Genomic DNA, 20,576 nt, shown 5'->3' with positions numbered 1-20,576 from the left:
ATGTTACCCTTAGTAAGCTAACATTTGCTATCAAGACCTGTTTTTGTCACCTTGTTATCAGTATGACGTTAAGCCTGCAGTCCCTGTGTAAACTTTAACTCCCCTCTGCTGCTGCTGCCCTGGACGGGTTGCCATGTTTCATTTGAATGATGTTGCAACAGAACTACACTTAAAACTATCTCATAATTGGAAGCTCATTGTCCCATGTTATTTTACTTCTCAGGGGAAAAGTATATTCCAGGAAAACGATGAGTCAAACACATTCACACTTGTGTAATATCACTTGTGCATGTGATAGAGAGAAAACAGTGCATTGCACAATCATCAGTTGTTTTTGTAGTGTTTGTATACATATTGTCACCATGTAGATAGCTTTTAGTCAGTCAATGCAAAAGACAAATCAGTACAAAATTAAATCACCTGAAAACTTTGTCAGATGACATTCATGAGATCCAAATTGCAGCTCAGCCACAATTCATTCATCAGGTCCATTTTGTTGGCTGTCCAAAGCCAATGACAGATTTGCGAGGCTAAATAGAAAATTAGTGTGGTTTAAATAGCACCAACTCCGTACATTTTTAAGGAATGATTAAGAAAGATACAAACACAAATGTAGGTGTGTGCATATTCCCCTGCCCCTCTGCACTAATGGTAAACTGTGCCTACACGTGACTTAACATTATGCCAGCACCTTAGATAATGTGAGAGAATAATATATTTTAAAAGATGAAGAATGTTATAAAATGGGAAATGAAGCTATTAATCTCTCACTTGGCACTCTTTTTAAAGCCACAAAAACAAATCAGAGAAAAATACTGTATATCTTCAAACACCTAAAGCATCTAAATAAATTGCAGTACTGAATACATTTGGCATTCCTTCAGGGTGCAATTAACAGAATCACAGTTGTGGAGGACCATGATCATCAACGCTGTAGCTGTATTTCCTTGTTACCAATTAAGCATCAGTTGTGTCATGAGAGATTTTATCGTAGGCAAACTCTGTCACAAGTGTTGTTAATCATCTCTCAAAGTATTGTATTCAGTATTCTCTGTAAACCAGATTGTGTTCTGAATTGAGCTTTGATTTACAGTAGGATTCATATGGATTAAAACTTTGATGTTTCAGAAACATACTGGTAAAATTACATGATATGATGTAGACTTGAGATGAACTAAAAATGTTTATCTCTCTCATGTTTATCTTTACTGTTAGCACTTTAAGTAATAACTTAAACTGAGTTGTCTATCATGTAAATACAGCAAAGAAGTCATGGAAGTTGTAAAGAATGACTGAAAACTGAATAAAAATTCATTGTATTTTTAATTACCATGTGATAATTTACAGAGGTACAGTACAGCATCTAATGGTAGCAAAAACTGTTTCTTCTATCGTTCATATTCATTAATATGCATCTGTTTTACAGAGTGCGAGCACCATAAAAAGCATACAAAAATCTTCCCAAGCCATCTGTTTACAAAGTCACATAATTAAAAAAAAAGCAAACCATTAAAAAATGTCAGTGGTAGAATATAACTCACCTTTTACCCCATCTATCCCGCATCAAATATTCATATTTCCCTTGCTTACTTACATTACTTACATGAAGGGTATTCTAATTTCATCGAATTGCTATTACACATCATGCCTATCACATACTTTTCCAGATGGAATAGTAAACAATCTTTTTTATTGCTGGTTTGGACAAAAAATAGTTACATTGATGTAATTTCACCCTATTGGTGCACAGTTTGTTCAATCCTCCAGCACTCGACCAGGAGCACTGGAGAAGCATTCAGTCTCTGCGGTGAGCCCGAAGGAGTTTTCTCTCTGTTGGATTCACTGCCTCGGCTTGTGGTGACGCCTGAACAACTTTGACCTCCTCCTTATTCCATCTGTAAAAAGAGGAGACAGAGTCAATGAGGAGAATCAGAGGCGTAAATGTGTGCAAAAACAAAAGAAAAAGTGTCAGGGAGGAAAGATTGGAAAGGTGGAGGAAAGGTGTGTGAATAATTGGTGGAAGCACTCACATGTAGATAATGGAAATTTAAAAAAGGGCAAAAGGAAAATCCAACAATGGATTTGTGGTTAGACTGTGATTCCAGCAGCGATTATGTTGTTTTTGGGAAACGCTTAGTCTAGTCCAACATTTGTGTTGATATGTGTCATCCAGTATCTGCGATCTTACCTGGAGCTTTCCTGGCAGCAGCGAATTTACCTCCCTCTGTGAAATAAAGAGAGGACACAGTTAATCACTGCATTTGAGCACACACCCATATGCAAGTACAACACAACATCTATGCAAATCTGCAGTTAAGTGTATTCACCTTGAATGATTTTGGTAATTCTCTGTGATTCCTCATCGATCAAGTTTGGGTTGCCGTGGATGGTGGTGATCTTTGAGAAGTCTGGGCCTGAATATTCAAGACAAAACCATTTAGATCCACAACCCAGAATAATTTGTCCCTCACATACAATATCATGTATGGAGTTAATAATTCTCTTTTCCACCTTGAACTGAACACTTATCTTGCATGATGAATATATATTGGCAAATGTGATCATTTAAAGGAGGAAGAGACACAAACATTTGAAAGACACCTGTTTTGTGGGAAAAAAAAGTTTGTGCACCCTACCCTCAATGACATGAGGCTCGTTCGCCGTGGTGAATCTGGCTCCACCTTCAGACGGGCAGCGGAGAAGGGTGTTGAAAGTCATGTAACGACTTAGCAACTGTACTGACTGACAGATGGACAGACTGACAGGTACATACACCCCGTAAACACCTCCTCCTCCGCCACCGCCAACACCAAGTCAAGCACAGATTTGTGGTATTTATGAACACACACTCGCACACAAAGGCACAGGGTGTCAAGTATAGGTGTGCATGGGGGCATACAGCTCAGAAAGAGAGAGCATATTCTTTTTCTCAGCCCGCAGGGTAAGCTGCAAGACACCAGTGAAGCACACTGTTTGCACACTGCTGACACATACACACTAGAGCCCGACCGATATATTGCTCAGCTGATATTACTGGCCGATATTGGCCTATCACAGATATGGTGTTATCGGCATATATTTTGTCTGATATGTGCTCATATTTTTGTTATTTTTTAAAGTTATACAGTTATATGGCACTTAATGTATATTTGATCCTTGATACAGTTTAATATATGCATACATGTGTTTTTTGGGGTTTTTTTTGTTCTGTGTTTTTTTTGGTTACTTATATTACTGAATTATTGATATTTACTGTTTTAGTGCACTGATACAATAAAATGAAGTTTATTGTTACACTGTAAAATATTATGCCATTATATATCTTTTTCAAAAGTGTTTTGCAACCACATTTGAAAGGTTATTGCAAAAAATGGGAATTTATATAAGATTATCAGCTGATACATCGATATTGGATTTTTTAAAATTCCAAAACTCCAGTATCGGTCGGGCCCCAATACACACCACAACTAAATAAGACAGAGTAATGAGTAGTGATGGGATTCTTGATTAAGAGAAAAGAGCAACATGGATAAGTAGAGAGACGGACAGACATTCAAGTCATGGTGCACCATGGGCTGTTGAAGAACCTGTACAAAAATCTGGCCTTCTGTTAAGTACTGTAGTTTCGTGTGCTTAACCATAAGAACGACTGGAAAAATCAAACTCCCTCCTCTGTAATGCAATTTCCAAGCCTATACAAACACCATGAACCAGAATGAGCTTGGGATATTTTGAATGGAGGCAATCCAAAACATTGCATATTATACTGACTTCCCAAGCAACAGTGTTCGGCAGTGTTGTCTGTGTAAAACATATCTTGCTCTCCATTATTGCTGCATGTTATTAAAGATGATTTGCAATTCCTCCACAAACATATTGTAACTGCTCCAACTGTTAAACATTCATGGGCACTGTTTTTCTGTTCTTGGCCCTCTCCATCAGCCTGACTGTGATGAGAATATAGATGATATAGGAAAGTAGAGCAGTAAGTGTAATAATAATAATAATAATAATAATAATAATAATAATAATAATAATAATAATAATAATAATAATAATAATAATAATAATAATAATAATAATAATATATGATTTGACAGTGAGTGATTGGTCCTGCTGGTACTCTTTAAGTGTGAATAGCTACTGCCTTTAGTGCACATAAGCCTTGCTAATAGTGAAACTTCTCAGAGAATGACTCCATAAAAACAAACCAGTTTGATGTAACTGATTTTCTGTGTTGATTTTGCCAATCAGATAAAGATGCTTCATTTTATGAGTCAAAACTGCTGAAGAAGTTGACAAACTGAAAAGCTCAGGCAGCTACAGACTCACAGCTTGCTATATGACTGCACGATACAGCAAAGGGAATAAGCCATCTGGGTTTTTGTTTTCTCTTTGAACGCTCAAAGTCAAGCAAATCTTAAAGATAAAGAAATAGCTGGAAACCATCAGTGGAAGCCAAATAGACTAATCACCAACCACTATGCGAGTGACTTTAAGATTGTTTAACTTATATCCTTATGTAGCAACAAGAGCTTCTGACTCTTTCGTGAACGCAAACAAGGAACTGACCAGTTGTGTTTTGTAATGGTTCACAAAATACAGTACTGTGAAAATGCAAAAATGAAAATGCTTTTTACAAATAAGTAAATACAAAATTTAGCAGGTCCCTGTATAATAACATGATAATAATGCAAAATATAATAATTGACGAGTGGACATGATGACTTTCACTTTCAGCAGATTTTGCAGTTGCAAAATTGCATTATTATGACTGCTGATTAATATATTCCACCAAGTGTGGATAGTTACTGAAACGTCTAACATTATCAAATCTGAAATTTTGATGTACAATTTAAGATTTTAAATCCACAAACAATTATAGATGACATGAAAATGGTGCACACCATGAAAATGATGCGTCTGAAAGACATCACCAATAAAGAAATTCTCATTAGATGGCAATGCTCAGTTAACTTTGGTCAACAAGAGCATGGATGCATTTGTTAAAAGTGCTGTTAGAAGATGCACCAAAGCTCTAGCAACTACCATGCCCTTCAAGGGAGCAAATGTGGGAAGAGAAACTGACCTGAAATCTTCTGTTCATCTGTGTCAAGCACTTCACCTGCATTAAATAGAAGATTTCATTATCTGACTGATCCTTTACACTAAACAATATAAATGTTCTAGGAGTGTTCAGGCACTTACCCTCGATAACTCTTGTAACTTTGGTTATGGAAGGTTGGCCTTCATTAACTCTGGTCAATTTGGTGACTGAAGCATCTCCCTCGATGACCCTGGTTACCTTGGTGACTGAAGCATCTCCCTCAATGACCCCGGTTACCTTGGTGACTGAAGCATCTGCCTGAATGACCCTGGTTACCTTGGTGACTGAAGCATCTCCCTCAATGACCCTGGTTACCTTGGTGATCACCGGATCCCCCTCGACAACCACCTTAGTGATTGTTGGTTCTATTTCGATGACTCTAATGGTTGGCTTTCCATCAATGACCCTGGTAACCTTGGTGATGGATGGTTTTTCTTCAATGACTTGGATCACCTTTGTGATATCAGGGACTTTGGAGAGGGAGAGGTAACATGAGCATCCCTTAGGAAACATATTAGGAAAGTTTCTTTTAAGCCACATATTCTCTATAATAAGTGAAAAGGAGGCTTGAGGTACCGTCTGTGAAATGATCAAAGCATGCAGGACAAACAGAGGCTGATGCATTTAGGATATTATATTGCATAACTGAAACTATGGAGGCTTTAATAACTGTTGCTGTTGCTGTGGTCCAGTAAGCTGCTCTCTATGGACATATTACATTTTCTCCTTCTGATTTTGAAGCATCACATTACTCCCTGACATGTTTATAAAACACTTATGTAATGGTTTGATAATGATATCAAAGGAGGAAATGCTACATGTTACCTTTACATGATCTATCTCTCTACAGGTTTTGTGACTGCATGTGTAATTTATAATTAATTTCCAGGTTTTTTTCCCTCTTGTTCTATAAAATCAACTTTTGCAATTTAGTGCCCTTTTCATTTAAGACATTTCTATTTTTATTTTTACTATATTTGGGAAAGTTAAACTCATCAATCATGCCCTGGGAGCTGCACGGTGCAGGTTGCCATATCATTCATCAAAACACAGTTAGTACTTTGAAAAGCTGGCTACTCAATCACATGAAAAATGGTATTATAAATGGTTATAATGGTACTTAACATCTACTGCTACCTTTTTGTCTTTAAAAAAAGACAGATTCTCCTGAGCAGTAGTAATTTTTTTTGCTCATAAAACAAATTGATGCTTGTGAGTGCCATCATAACTGACTATAGCAAAGATTCTAACCCTCTTTTTATGCATACATTCTTTCATTTGAGGAAATTAAGAAGGCAGGGAAACTATAAACTATTTACAAAATGCCAAAAATTGAATGAAATAGAAATCTTAATAGCTTTATCAGGTATGACAGTTGTATTTTCATAACATTTTAGCATAAAATTGCAATGCCTAGAGGTCCTGTCCTTTAGCTCTGTAATCCATGTATTGAGTCTAATGACCTTTGAACGATCAGAATTCATCTCTCCTATGTTACCCAATACATGGCATGCTGTGAAAGTGCATTGGACAGAACCCAGATGAATGATCAACATCCAAGAGCCCTCTATGGTTTGACAGACTAATTACCTCATCCCTAAAGGCCATGATTAAATATGCCAAGAGCTCCAAGTAGACTTAATTAACAGTGAGAGTGGATAATCAGAGGAACAAAGAAGAAGAGCCATGGGAGAGGCCTGAAAAGATGATATGTGATTGGCTGCAGGTTGGATTTCACTGAAAGAGCACTGCATCATTTATGATTAGTCAGTTTTAGAGGCAGTCATGCCTTTTTTATCATCACTGCAAATAATAACTCCATTCTATGACCAAAACAGATTTAAAAACCTGTCTTTTAATCAAGTTGTTAGCGATAGTGGTCTTACCTGTTTCAAAATAATGTGTAGTTGTGATGGTCCTCTCTGTGAAGCAACATAATTAGTTTTAAGTTGTTGTAGATGCAATAATACAACTCATACAGCAATAGTGGCATTATGGAAACTTACTGATGAAGGTGAGTGGGATCTCGGTGTAAGTAAATCCAGAAACAAACTACAGAATAAAAACACATAACAGAATAGGAGGATTATATGATTCAAAAGACACACAAGAAATATATATTCTCTTTGATCTGCACATATTCATACATATGAGTGTTTTCTCTCTCCATACCTTTATCTGAATGTACTTAATCAGCTTCTTCAGGATGAACAGGAGGTCCTGACTACCCACAGGAAGGTCTGTAAGTAATATGCATCATCAAAAATGTATCCCCAGCACAGAGTGTGCATTGCATGAATGTATAATATGTATGCAGCTCTTACCCCCAGGATAGAGAACATTCTTCACCACATGGATCACGCCATTTGTTGCCATCAGGTCACTGTCTGGCACATCCACAGAGTTGACATGAATAGAGTTGTTTACCTGGGAAAAACAGAAAGAAACACTGAATGTATATTGACTTTACAATTCTACCAATACAATGTTATTTTGTGAGTTACAGTATGTCAAATGAAAAGCAGTGGAAAAAACAACAGTGAGCTGAGTAAAATTATTGAAATTATTACTCTACCTCAGACATTTAAATTTACACTTTTTAAAATGCTTTGCCATGACTGGGTTTTAGGAAAGGTGAGATTTTTTCAGGCAGAGTGCTCCATTGTTCAAAATCAGATCTGGAAATTCCATTCATGATTAGTTTCCTGCAATTAAATTGTCTCAGTGGAGGTGACTGGAGGCAGACTTACTGGGTAAGAATATGGGATTGGTTTCCCTTGTTCTCTCTCAACCTCTCGCCCACCAAACTGACCCACATCACAGTCCAGATTTAAAAAATCTAACCACACCTTTCAATGAATCACTTCATTTTTGTAACATATTGAAGCCTGAATAGCCTGCTCTTCTGTGGGTGTATTAGCTCAAACAAGCTTGTCTGTTAAGAAATCCTGTAGGCCTGATGTGAGACATTGACTGATAACCTGATAGTACAATAGTAGAGAGCGGGTGGGCAAAATTGAGGTAATGGGAAAAAGGTAAAATTGATGATAAATCCAATATGAAGACTGATGAGCAAGAGTAAGACAGAGAAAAATGTCTTGGAAGTTAATGACAGAGGGGCATTGGGATAGGGGGTGGCAGACTGGGTGTTGATGGAAATGACAGAGAGCCAGATCTTATTACTTCTGGCATTTCTCCAAAGAGAGCCAGCTTTGAAGTAATAGATTAGCACTGGCTCTTTGATTCTATTGTTTAAATGAGAATGTGAGGAAAGACTGGGTTAACGTCTTACAATGGAGGCTCTCAGAAAAGGATACTGAGTTCATTTTAAGTCCAGATAAAACAGCATTTTGAGAGAATCGAACCTCCGTATCGTGATGTATTTCTGAGTGAAACAGGATAGACAGGTTAGACATAACACTGACAGAAATTTGATTTGAATGTTGAAAAGTGGACATGTCATAATGAATCTCAGCTCAATGAGTTGAAGATTGACTGATGGGTCATGATATTGTTGGCTGAAAATGGTTTGCTGAAGCATAAAAAAGCACATCATATTTTGTTTTACAGGAAGAAAACATAGTTGGAGTTTGATGTAAGGATTCAAAGAAATTGTTTTTTTTGTATTTTTTGGCAGATATTGTTGAATAGGTGCACCATACGGCCAGGGATGTAATCTAAAAGGGTTAAAACATAATTTTTCATTTATAAAAATGAATTGCATGATACAAATATGCTTCCTTTGATAACACACTGGCCAAACACGCCCAAACATTTTCTCTAACTAGTTCCTCTTATTCTTACTGCAAAATGTGATAAGATCCTTGAATCATGATCAGTTATGTCTTTTTGCTTTTTAAGACACACTAGTACACATACACACACACACACACACACACACACACACACACACACACACACACACACACACACACACACACACACACACACACACACACACACACACACACACACACACACACACACACACACACGTACAAAAAAAATGATAGCCTGTTGTACATACAGACAAAACTTGCAGGTTGTTGCCCTGGAGTGTCTTTAATAAATTGGTAACTCCTCTTTCTAGTCCTCCATTGATGAAGACACCGTTACTGATGTGGTACAGTAGAATGGTCCTCAACGCATTCAGATCACCTGTCCATGACAATACAAAAATATGATTCACATACTATACATGAGATGATTTTTGTCTCTCCTCACCTTGGCATTATATCACTATATCAAATGAACTTGGAAATGATCACAAATCAAAAAGGAGACACATGAAAGAATGAGGATATGTTCTTTTGTACTAACTTTTGAGCAGTTTCAAATCCTCTTTACTAAGGCCACTGAAGGCATCATCTGTTGGGGCAAAGATTGTGTAGGAGCCCTCTTGCTTCAGCAGATCAATCAGACCTGCAGTCTCCATCAAAGACAGGAAAATCCTGCATTTATCAGGAATTGAATAATAGAAAGGGAAGAAAATCAAAAATCAACATGTTTCTCAACAGGAAAATACCAGTGTGTGGTCCTGACGAGACCAGACTATGTCTCACATTTGGAACAAAAACCAGTCGTATGTGTTGCTCATTTTAGATGGGATTATGGTTTTGCCATATGATATGATATGAATTCAGGTTGGGATTAGTGTAGGACTCATGCACTTGTGTGGTCACACTGATTTGCACATCTGCTTCCTCAGTTATTCATCAGCAACCTCTAGAAGCCTGCAGCCAAAATAACCAGAATATATGAAATGCATATGACAAGGCAATGCCACTTGACATTTGCAGGTCACCTCTGGTTCTTCTTACACCGCAACTCTGCAATTCTTTGGTCTCTTAAATGTGTGAGTACATATTTTTGACTTTGTTGGTGTCGCCTCTAGCTGAGTGTCTTCATCATTGCTGTACTTAAACCTTGCATGGCCCCTTTCCCTTATGTAATATGAAATCCCTTAATTTTGAGGTGTCTGCCTAATTTTCCACACATCAGTTATGTATACAATATGATCATATAATAACATGTAGAAAGGCTAATGCTACAAAGTGTTTCTGGAATGCAAATATACATATTAAAAACAACAAATAAACAATAAGTAAAATCACATGTAATTAATAAGGGCTACAGCAGAAAAATATAAGAAGATGTCAGTATGTCTTACTTGAACCGTCTCTCAGCAATCAGGAGCTCGTAGATTGTTTTCTCGGGCGGTTTGATGAAGGATTGCATAACATGGAAGGCCCCGTTACGTCCCTCCTTACTGCCGCGCACCATACATGCATTTTCTATGCATGCAGCCTAAAAAATTCAGGGAGTAGGGTTACAGATCTAAAAGTCACAAATCTGGTAACTATTTGGCTGTTGGAGAGGGGGGGGGGCTGTCACACTGTCCTGTTTGATTGCAATCAATCAGACAGAACAAAACAAAGTTTTTGTGAGGAAATTAAACCCAGCTGATTGTAATATCGCAACCACCAGAGCAGATACACACTTCTGCCAAAAGCTGGACTAATTAGTTGTTTTATTGCATTTGTATACAGTTGAAAGAGAGTAAAATCATGTAAACACTTGGTAAGGGGTCCAGTAATGACTTTCAGATTTCCAAAATAGGAGCCAACGTTCCCCATTGTCTTTCCATTATTTCTTCCTTAGCTTTTATTTCTATTCCTTCCTGACTGTTTCATTGTATAATATACAACACACACATATTGTTCTCACATTGCGGTAAATGAAGACTCTGAGCAGTTTGCCAGCCAGTGTTTCCAGCAGCTGTCCATTGTAGAGCTCACTCAGCGTTATTTTCAGCTTCAAGATGTGGCTCTCTAAAATGAGTCTCAGCAGGCTGTGGTCTTTTGACATCACCTCATCTGACAAGCACAGAGAAAAGATACAATATATATAGAAAAATAATAGATAGTTCTGATAAAATGATTTTCTTTTTTTGTGCCTTAGAAAAAGCATTGTGTCCTTAGAATGGTATGAAATGAGTTACAGAAGCACATTTTTGAACTTTGAAAGAAAAAAAAATTCTTTCACATCCTGCAAAGCATTTCAGTGTCTTAATCAAGGTCACTCAACTAAATCCCTGCACTATTCTGCTGTCTATCAACACTTGTCTGGAGATCAACTTACTAGTGAAGGCAGTGTTGACAGGAGCAAGTAGTGTGTACTCTGTCTTTGGACCCAAGGCAGCCGCTAAGCCCAATTCAGATACCATGTCGCTGAAAGTGCTCTGGCCAGTTCCCACCAGCTCCATAACTTCCTTGGCTGATATGAATCACATAAACATGACATGGTAGTGAGTACAGAAAAATTATGTTGCCTAATGATTTTAGCTGTGCTACTGGAGAACTTTTACCTGAGTCAGGGATGAGCACCTGGTCGATGAGGTGGATGACACCATTGGTGGTAACAATGTCCTTCTTCAGCACCATCTTTATGCCTTTGACTGTCAGAGTGTCGCCATCACAGCCTATCTCTATGGTGCTGCCCTCTGCGGTCTCATACACTGACCCTGCCATGATTGCTTCTGAACACTGGACACTGTTCAACAAGTGGTATTTCACAAGGGCTGAGTAGTATGCGAGAGAGAGAAAGGGAGCGAGAAACAGAAATAAAGATGGGTTGCTTGTGGTTGTTTGGTAATATGCTTACACAATCTGAGGTTTACAGTAATGATCATTACTCAGCACACACACACACACACACACACACACACACACACACACACGCACGCACGCACACACACATACACACACACACACACACACACACACACACACACACACACACACACACACACACACACACACACACACACACACACACACACACACATTCTTTCAGCTCTCTTATGTCCTCCAAGAAATATTTAGGCACTTCTGCCAACATTTAGATATGGGATTACACCTCTGTATGAGTCCAACTGTCAAACTAAGCAAAACTAGCAGAAGCAAAGCCAAACAGATTTAATTACAACATGAAACATCCTTCCAAAGCCACACAAATTCAAATGTAATCACTGCTGCAATGCAAGCCAAATTACTCTGTGGCCCAAATCTTCCCTGGTAGAAACAGGGCACAGGACTCCACACTATCTTTACTTTGGAGGCTGTACTAACATAGTTGGTCAGCAAAGCCTGTATGCGAAGTGTCTGAGAATTTATCTGCGGTTATATTGTGTATCCAGAGGAGGCCACTCACTGAGTACACCGCAAACTGGCTTCATTTTAACAGACGTTCCTGGCCGGCCCATGACTCAGTGAATAAGCAGATAAAGTGCCATTGCGGAGACATAAATTTCCCACATTCATTGTGTGGTTTGTTGGCATGTGTGTGTGTGTGTGTGTGTATGTGTGTGTGTCACTGTTGAATTTGCAGAACAGGGTTGGAAGATGGTTTCAGTAATTTAGTTTTCATTTGACCTAAATCTATCAACATGATTTTACTTCAGGTCAGGTTATATAAACAAAACATCAAACATATCTGAGTGAATCAACCAGATGCAGGTAATGCTTGTAATTTATATCATTACATGTGTATCACACTGTACCTCCAATAACATCTTTGTCTTCCAAGATTTGCTCCAGGTAGCCTTGGCCCAGTCTGTCAAAGGCTTCATTAGTGGGAGCAAATAGAGTATACTGGCCAGGCTCGTCCAGCTTGTCCATCATACCAGATGCCAATACTGCAGTCTGGTAAACAAGACAGGACAGTGTGTCTCACATGCAACATAAAGTCATAAATACCCACACTATTTGCTAGAGGTTCAGGTTAACATTAAGGTTTCGATTGATACTTTATGAGAGTTCAAAGCAACCTATAGTAACCATATAATAACTATAATGCCACAGTATACTAGTTCATTTTCACACTTTCTACTGCAACAATAGTCAGCCATAATGTTGGCTATGTAACTGATGTTTTCAGAGATCTGCTCAGAGCTCTGTCCATGTTACATACATTGAAGCGGGAGAGCTCATCGTTGGCATCCAGAACTTCCTTGATGGTGGTGGCAACAGCACTGATGACCCGGTCAATGACATGCACCACCCCATTTGTGGCCACCTGGTTACCGTGGATGATCCTGGCACAATTCACTGTCACAATCTTCACAGGGAGGACATTTGACATTAAATCAAGATAATCAAAAATCATTTAAAGACATTAATCAATCAGTTTTCATATTCATGCAATCCTGTGTATTTGTACACTGTGCATTAACTGACCCCATTTGAGTAGTGGTTAATGTAGAGCCCCAGGTCATTGTACATGGAAGTGACAGTCATGCCATCCTTCATGTCTTTGGTCAGAAGACGGTGATTCACCATGTGGAAGTGAAGAGCGTTGTAAAGCTCGATGTTCACGTTGCTCTCCAGCGCAGACCGTACAGCCTGGAGAAATCACAGCATTAGTTAAAGAGCAGTAACTCTCTGTGAGTAATTGTCTACCTTTTGTCTACTCACAGGGTCCAGCTGATTCCAGGCATCATTGCTAGGTGCAAACATGGTGAAGGAGCCTTTGCCTTCAATTTCCTCTCTCAGCTTTGACATGTCAGAGTACTGCTGTGTGGTCGTAGCCTTTACAAGCCCCAGTGTGCCATATACATGGTCAATAGGAGCCACTAGGAGATAAAAGCAAAGAAATTGTTCACACTCAGAAAGAGACTAGTTTATAGTACCAATGAATTTAAATTTTGAATTGATTTTGTATTAATTTTACATGTAGTAGTTACTACAAATAATATTATTAGTCCAGATGGGGACTGTGGTGTGCGCCATACCTGCAGGGCATCCTTTCATGCCCTCCAGCTTCATGTACCCAGGACAGCACTCATATAAAACCATGCTGCCATAAAAAGAAAAACAAAAAAAACCAAAAACAGATTATTTATATCCAGGTGTAAAAAAGAATATGTATTTGTGTTTGTGGAGGACATACAGCCAGAGAGATGTACATTAATGATTTGCTGTTTTTGCAACAGCAAAAGAAAAAACTGTGCAAGATGCAATGTGTAATGTAAGATGAAAAAAAGAGGTTTGCCAGATCTAAAAACTAAAGACAAATGACAGCTTAGAGGACAAAAAATGACCTCTTACAGCAGGCTGCCATGGGAGAGAATGACGAGCTTGGATCAAGAACGGTGAAGACATTTGAGAAGGGCAAAGACTGGCCAAAGACTGGATCCTACTCACCAAATAAGATATCCATAATTGGTCAAAGCCTGAGCAGAAGGAGCGACAGTGTCAGAAAACATCCAAAAAGCAAGCAAGTCAAGAAGAACAAAAAAAGTCTAGAAAAACACCATAAAAAGGAGATTGGTTCATTAGATGCTTCCACAAGAAAACTGGCAAAGTGTGTATAACTCCCAGCAGACTAATCATAGAGAAAAGCTGGAGTGAACTACAAAGACCAAGACACTTGCTGTTTTGTGAGTCAGCCGGCATAATTTCCAATATTTCATGCAACAGCAATAAACCCAGAAGACAAAGCCAACTGATCAACTATATTTTTGTTATGAATATGAGGAACATTTGAAGAGAATATCCAGAGTCTAATAAAATAATTGAAAAAGAATATATTTGTTTACAGGCCACATCTTAAATGATCTGTTTCTAATACATATCTTCAAACAGTCATGCTTTCAAAAATGTCCCAACTTGGTGTCTTACTACCTCAGAACTTATTGAACCAATAGGCTCTACAATAGAGCTTATGAAATTCATTTTAAATTCATCTTCATTTTCTTCATGAACACATCACTGTGTAGTACTTTGCAATCTAAAGTGTTAAAGTTTTATAATTATACAGTACTTACTGGTATTAATTTCAAGTATGAACTATGCTATGTCCTCCTCCCTTCTTAGCTAAGACATAACTCCATAAAACTTGGAAGAATAACCAGAGCTACTACAAATTAACTGCACCACATACCTGCTTTTAATAATATTTATTGTTTAAAATCATTTTTTTGCACTTGCACAAAGGTTTGGAACCATAACACACATCACATTCGAAATTCTACATCCTTCTTACAATTTAAACATTTACATGAATACTTCCTTCTGAATCAAAACTGTAAACAAAAGCACCTCAACAGTCAACTGTTCTCTCTGAATTCTGTGTAGCTTGTTTGTATGTCAAATTTGTTTACTTGTTATTCTGTGCCTAATGTTGTATTCTTTTATTGACAATCCAAAGAGATATGTTTCATACATATGCAGTACATTCTTTGTCTGAATTTGAATCTCTCTTGTCTGAATCTATTTTATGTAAGAAAGCAGGAAACCTGCTGGACAACAGTTTCTACACTGGGACCACAGCTGGTAAATTTACATTGCTCTACTGTTTTTCCCAGCTAAAATAAAATAAGAAATGTAAATTAAAAAGCTGTATGAATATGTAAAGGAGCACTTTTATGGGCTGTGACATTTAGAAAAATCCAACAGAATCATCTCTTTATGGAAACTCACAGCTACCACATTCCTAAGAAAACCAGAGCTTTACAGTATAAACTGTACTTAATATTCATCTAGATACTGTAAGTATTTTCACATGAAAGCCAGACAGGGGTGTCTGCTTCCCAGCTGCACTTTTTCTTTGCCATTAATCTAATTTATAGTACATTTTTTGTCCATTTAGAAGCTTGGGATTTCATGTGGAAGGAACTGCTTATGACAATCTGTGAAAACAGAACTCAAAGGAGTAGAAACATCCCGGCAGGAAACTGAGAGGACCTGCAAACATTAAGCATGCCAAAGGAGCTATGCAGTGGACCCAGGATCCTCAGTAATCTGCATGGCAGGCATTTGATTGGCCCCAATTCAACACACATCATCCTAAATGCTAAAAACTTGTGATGATTCAACATGTCCAATGAGAAGCAGCCAGGTAGTTACTGAATGTTGGAATATGCTTAATTGGGGCGTAACTCAAAGCACTTCATGTGTTCCAGTTGGAGCTTTAGTGTGTTTGCTAAAGAGGTTTGCTTATAGTGGTTTGTTCAGGGGAGTTTTAAGGTTTCCTTCTTTCAGTTAGCCATAGAAATACTGTGTTTCTGTGAACTATGTGTTTACTCAACAGGATTCAAGTCCAAAACAAATAACGGTTTGCTTTCCTTTGACAACACTATATGTGTTTATGTAAATGTGTATGATGGACATGAATGTTGTGGATTTTCAATTTTGATGTACAGCTACAGTATGTTGCTTATAGACCAATCATTCCATGCTTTGGCACTAATTGTTATAATGTGAAATACATAAATATCAATGCACAGCTGGTTGTCAGGAAAGTATGAAGTTATTGCTAGCTAGCTCTGACAGGATAATGGATGCATTATAGACCAGAGACAGAACCAGCCAGCCACTGAACTCAGGCCTCTGGCAGTGACACTACATAAACCAGCTCAATGTGGCTACCAGATGATGTGCAAACACAGGGCATGAATACCAACATGCTGTGCACACGCACCGACACACACTAAGTGGGGCTTTCTAAAGTCAGATAAAAACATGACATTTTTTCCCTATTATGTAATCATCCGGTTCTCTTGTGTCCTCATCAAATGTTTATTTTTCCCTCTGTGCCAGCTATTTCCTGAATACTGAGCTAATGTGTTTTACACTTGGGAATGAATTCACAGTAAATAAAGACTACACAGCTTCACTACTTTTCTGATATTATCATTGTTTAACCACAAATAAACCCATTTATGGCATTTGATTTAAAGCACTTGTGCTCTGCGCTGTGCATGTTGTGTCTGTCACCCATAGCACATTGATTGGAAGCAAATTACTTCCACCTGAACCTCCAGCAGCACATTTAAGTACTTTGTACTTTGTGTAAATAAGGCATTAAGAAATCCCCATGGTATCATTCAACTCCAGAGAAGATAATAGGCAGAACAACACAGTGTGGGTTGAATAGACATGAACATTTCTTCTGTGTAATACTGAAAAAGAGATTCAGTGCAGGTATTACATCAACTGCTGCACCCTTTGAAGCTTCTTTAAACTTAAGCTTGTTCTTACAACAGCCTGGAGTGAATAGTCAAAAGGTCCAAATAGTCATACTGTAGGCTAAAACATACATTTCCTAATCTCTCATCAACACCAAATCCAACTCAGACATAACCACAGCTGGGTGGATTTACTCCACTGCCGCTGAACACTGTGCCCACTGTGACCAGAGGCAGAAGGCGAGAGAGGACCTAGATTTTTTTAAAACTTTTCTCAGTTTTGAAGTTTTTACCTTCTTTGGTTGTATTTTCTTCCAACCATTATTTTAATCATTTGTATTTGGTTTAAATTTAGTCGCTGTCCCCATTCCAAACTCGTGCTGAAGGCCCTTTTTTTGACAGTTTCTGAAGGCCGTTGTTTCACCTTTAACATGCTTTAATCTTATACATTTCTTTTTTTATTTCTATCACACCTTTTGGCTATTTTTTTATGTTTACCATTCGTCAGTTTATTTTTAACTTAATACACTTGGTTAAACATGCTTGTAAAGTCAACAGTTTAAAGGGATTTGTTAAAGATGACTCTTCTGTCTTTATCATGCCTCAATCCCCAAGAGACAAACACTATTCAACGTGTTCAGTACCGTGGCAACCCTACCCTGATCTCCCTCCTGCTGCCAACCCTCTTGTCATTTTCTGTAATTACTGGGTGGTTCCTCATAATATCAGTATTATCTATCACTGTACTGTGTTTGCAGAAAATGATTCACAGCTGAACTTGAGACAATGGTCACTCTTTAATCCATTTTTGTTCTCATCTCCTCATTATCAGGCATATCCTAACACAGCCAGCAGGTGTTATAGCTGATTGCATGACTATGAGAAGGTGTGCATGTGTGCATCATGTACTTTCTAGTATGTGGCTGTAGGATAGAGAGTAGGAGGGTGTGCATTACTTTCTAGTCTCTCTCTATACTTGAGTCACCTACAAGCTAGAACAGCTCCAGCTGAGCCTTACACTCCATTAACGCATCAGCAGCTATACTGAATATACTCCAACCTCATATTTACTCATTTTGCACACCATGTCAGTAGAAAACATCACACTTTAATACACGAACAACTTGTCCTTTAATATTATAACATATGCAGAAATCCAAAAATCTAAACCCATACATGCACATTCCTCTCTTTTTTGCCTTCTTAATATCTTAGAATTTGGCAATTTTCAACTATCAGAAACACATTTTTAAGGATTATCACTAAATTCTGAAACAGTAGTCACTCCCGCTGACAAACACAAAACTCACCACTTAATCCAGAACTACTGAAAATGACCTTAGTAGCAGTTCATTATAGCTCACTCAAAGGATAATTTGCCTCAGGCTAAATAGTTACTTAATTTCAAAACTCAGTATGGCACACACTCCCGCATGCACACACATACAGTAAAAATCAAGTACCCATGCCAAGAACCTATCTGGTGAAAGTAGACCTGTAATGTCTACCCCGGTTTCGCTTAAATGCTCCCAAAGACTAAAAGCATATAGACAGATTTCTTTCCTGAGCACCTGAAGTCGGGCATCAATCCCAGTTGAGCAGAGTTTACAACATCAACAGGCCTACAAAAAACAAATCCCTGGCCTGCAGGCTACACAGCATGCCCAGACTTGTGAGGAAGGGAGGAGGTGGATGAGAACAAAGAAAGAGAGAGTTATACCGTATATAGAGATATCATGTAGTGTGAAATCCTCTTGTAAAGGAAAAATATGTTTGTATGTTGAGCTAAAGAAAACAATAAAATGCTTTAGCTCCTTTCTTTCTATGTTGATGAAATCAAACAAAGTCCTTGAATGGACACCTTAAAATAAAAAATAAAAATTCAATAAGAAAAGTAATAATTTGTGTCATCATCATCTTTATAAACTCTGTCTTTGCGAGAGTTTAGAGAAGAAAGTGAGACAGCTCAATAGTCAGGTGACTTGAACTGAAAGAACCTGAGGGTCCAGACAGCTGGGTAAATTATACAGAGCTGAACTCCACTGTTTGAACCATAATTAAAATGTAACCAGGTCACAGCTGAGGTTAGTGAGGTGGTTAAATCTATCGATGGAAATAGTGTACTAAAACAGGCACCTAGAGCACTTGGAGCCCCCTGCAAGAAGAGTTACCATCAGAGCCAGAGTCCGTATTTCTACTGAAAATCATCTGTATTTTGACATTCTGACTGTTGTCTAAGCGAAGGATGTGTGGAAGGTGGGAGTGGTTGGCAAGTTGGGAAAGGCCAATGGATTTTGTGCAAATAAAAATAAATAAAAATAGAGCAATTTAATTAATTCAGTCTTTTGGTAAAGACTTACGTTTTCCTGCCGCAGATGGAGCCTTTGTACCAGTTCCTACATGTGCTGAAGTATTTCTTGTTACTCCCTGGGACCTGCTGCAGAGCACACACATTGGGCCTGTGATGGGGGTGGGGGGTGGGGGGGGTGACAATGAAAGTGAGAAGCAGGGTTAGGGGGAAGGGCAGGAGGGGCAGGATGCGGGAGTGGAGGAGGGTGGAGGAGGGGAGGTGGAGAAAGACAGGTAAGTTGAAGAAAGAAGGATGATGAGATGAGTAGGGAGAGAGTGAAGGTTGTTGTGTGAAGGTATGAAAAAGGGAGGGATGCATGCAGGTTAAAAGAAAAAAAACCATCATTGATATATGCCATGTAAAGTAAAGAACAGTGTTTCTAATGAGTTATTTTACTAGTTTTATAGAACCAGTGTTATGGAGAGTAAGCCCCTTCTTTTGTCTAATATGTTTAATTAGAAGTTATTTTTTCCAAGAAATTAAATTCATTGAATTCAATTTCAATATCGAACCCCAAATTGGACACATCATTTACAGAGGAGATGAGATCATATTGAATTTTCCATAATGTTATGAATCAATATTTTCATCAATGTGGATGACCTGTTTCTCAAATAATGTTCTACTGTATATGATATTAAAACCACCTTAAAACATAAAACAAACATGTAATCTGACGCTATTGTTACATATCTAATCTACAATTTGTAATTATCCAATTAATGTTTGTACATCTCCACAGAAATACAATGAACAACCTGCACTACCTGCTAAATTAAAATCTGAATAAAGCAAGCATTTGTCACCCGTCTCTCCCCTCAATAGCCTTCCATGTCTCCTTTTCCTCCCCATGCCCCACATATCGCAGACTCCTTACCCTTCTTTCCTGGCCCGTATGCGGCTGTGGGTCACTATCTTGTCATAAGCTGAAGAATCGACGTTCCCTAAACAGCAGAGTGCCACCAGCACTAAGGTCACCACTAGCAGCTGATGCATCCTGAAGAGTTATCAGTCCTCTGTTCTGCAAGAGCAAAAACACACTCCTCTTGTCTTTAAAAACACAAGCACACACACAAACCCACACCCCCCACCCAAAAAAAAAAATACACAGGGGATATGGGAGCATGCGTGAGTGAGGGAGCTTTTATACC

General features: G+C 38.3%; 1 protein-coding gene across 3 annotated transcripts; it reads right to left on the bottom strand.

Moving 5' to 3' along the window:
- Positions 1 to 1,310: 1,310 nt before the first annotated feature.
- On the bottom strand, positions 1,311 to 20,504 carry LOC133993795 (periostin-like). Of its 3 annotated transcripts, XM_062432880.1 has the most exons (23): positions 20,303 to 20,503; positions 19,436 to 19,534; positions 13,899 to 13,963; positions 13,582 to 13,739; positions 13,345 to 13,509; positions 13,079 to 13,225; positions 12,669 to 12,810; positions 11,475 to 11,687; positions 11,249 to 11,383; positions 10,835 to 10,983; positions 10,278 to 10,414; positions 9,428 to 9,558; positions 9,135 to 9,265; positions 7,432 to 7,534; positions 7,280 to 7,347; positions 7,114 to 7,159; positions 6,994 to 7,029; positions 5,209 to 5,577; positions 5,090 to 5,125; positions 2,637 to 2,681; positions 2,328 to 2,414; positions 2,189 to 2,224; positions 1,311 to 1,895 (listed from the first exon to the last, which is right to left on the bottom strand). In XM_062432880.1, the coding sequence occupies exons 1-23, from the start codon at positions 20,419 to 20,421 to the stop codon at positions 1,840 to 1,842; spliced, it is 2,673 nt and encodes an 890-aa protein (XP_062288864.1). In that variant the 5' UTR covers positions 20,422 to 20,503; the 3' UTR covers positions 1,311 to 1,839. The 3 variants fall into 3 exon arrangements, with proteins under 3 accessions (XP_062288864.1, XP_062288866.1, XP_062288865.1); XM_062432882.1 differs by lacking the exon at positions 19,436 to 19,534 and having other exon boundaries at positions 20,303 to 20,504; XM_062432881.1 differs by lacking the exon at positions 2,637 to 2,681.
- Between the last annotated feature and the right edge of the window lie 72 nt (positions 20,505 to 20,576).

The sequence above is a fragment of the Scomber scombrus genome, chromosome 14 (assembly GCF_963691925.1).
Source record: "Scomber scombrus chromosome 14, fScoSco1.1, whole genome shotgun sequence".
Taxonomy (NCBI): Eukaryota; Metazoa; Chordata; class Actinopteri; order Scombriformes; family Scombridae; genus Scomber; species Scomber scombrus.
The sequence above is the reverse complement of the archived record's forward strand: the minus strand, read 5'-3'. Positions and strand labels throughout refer to the sequence as shown.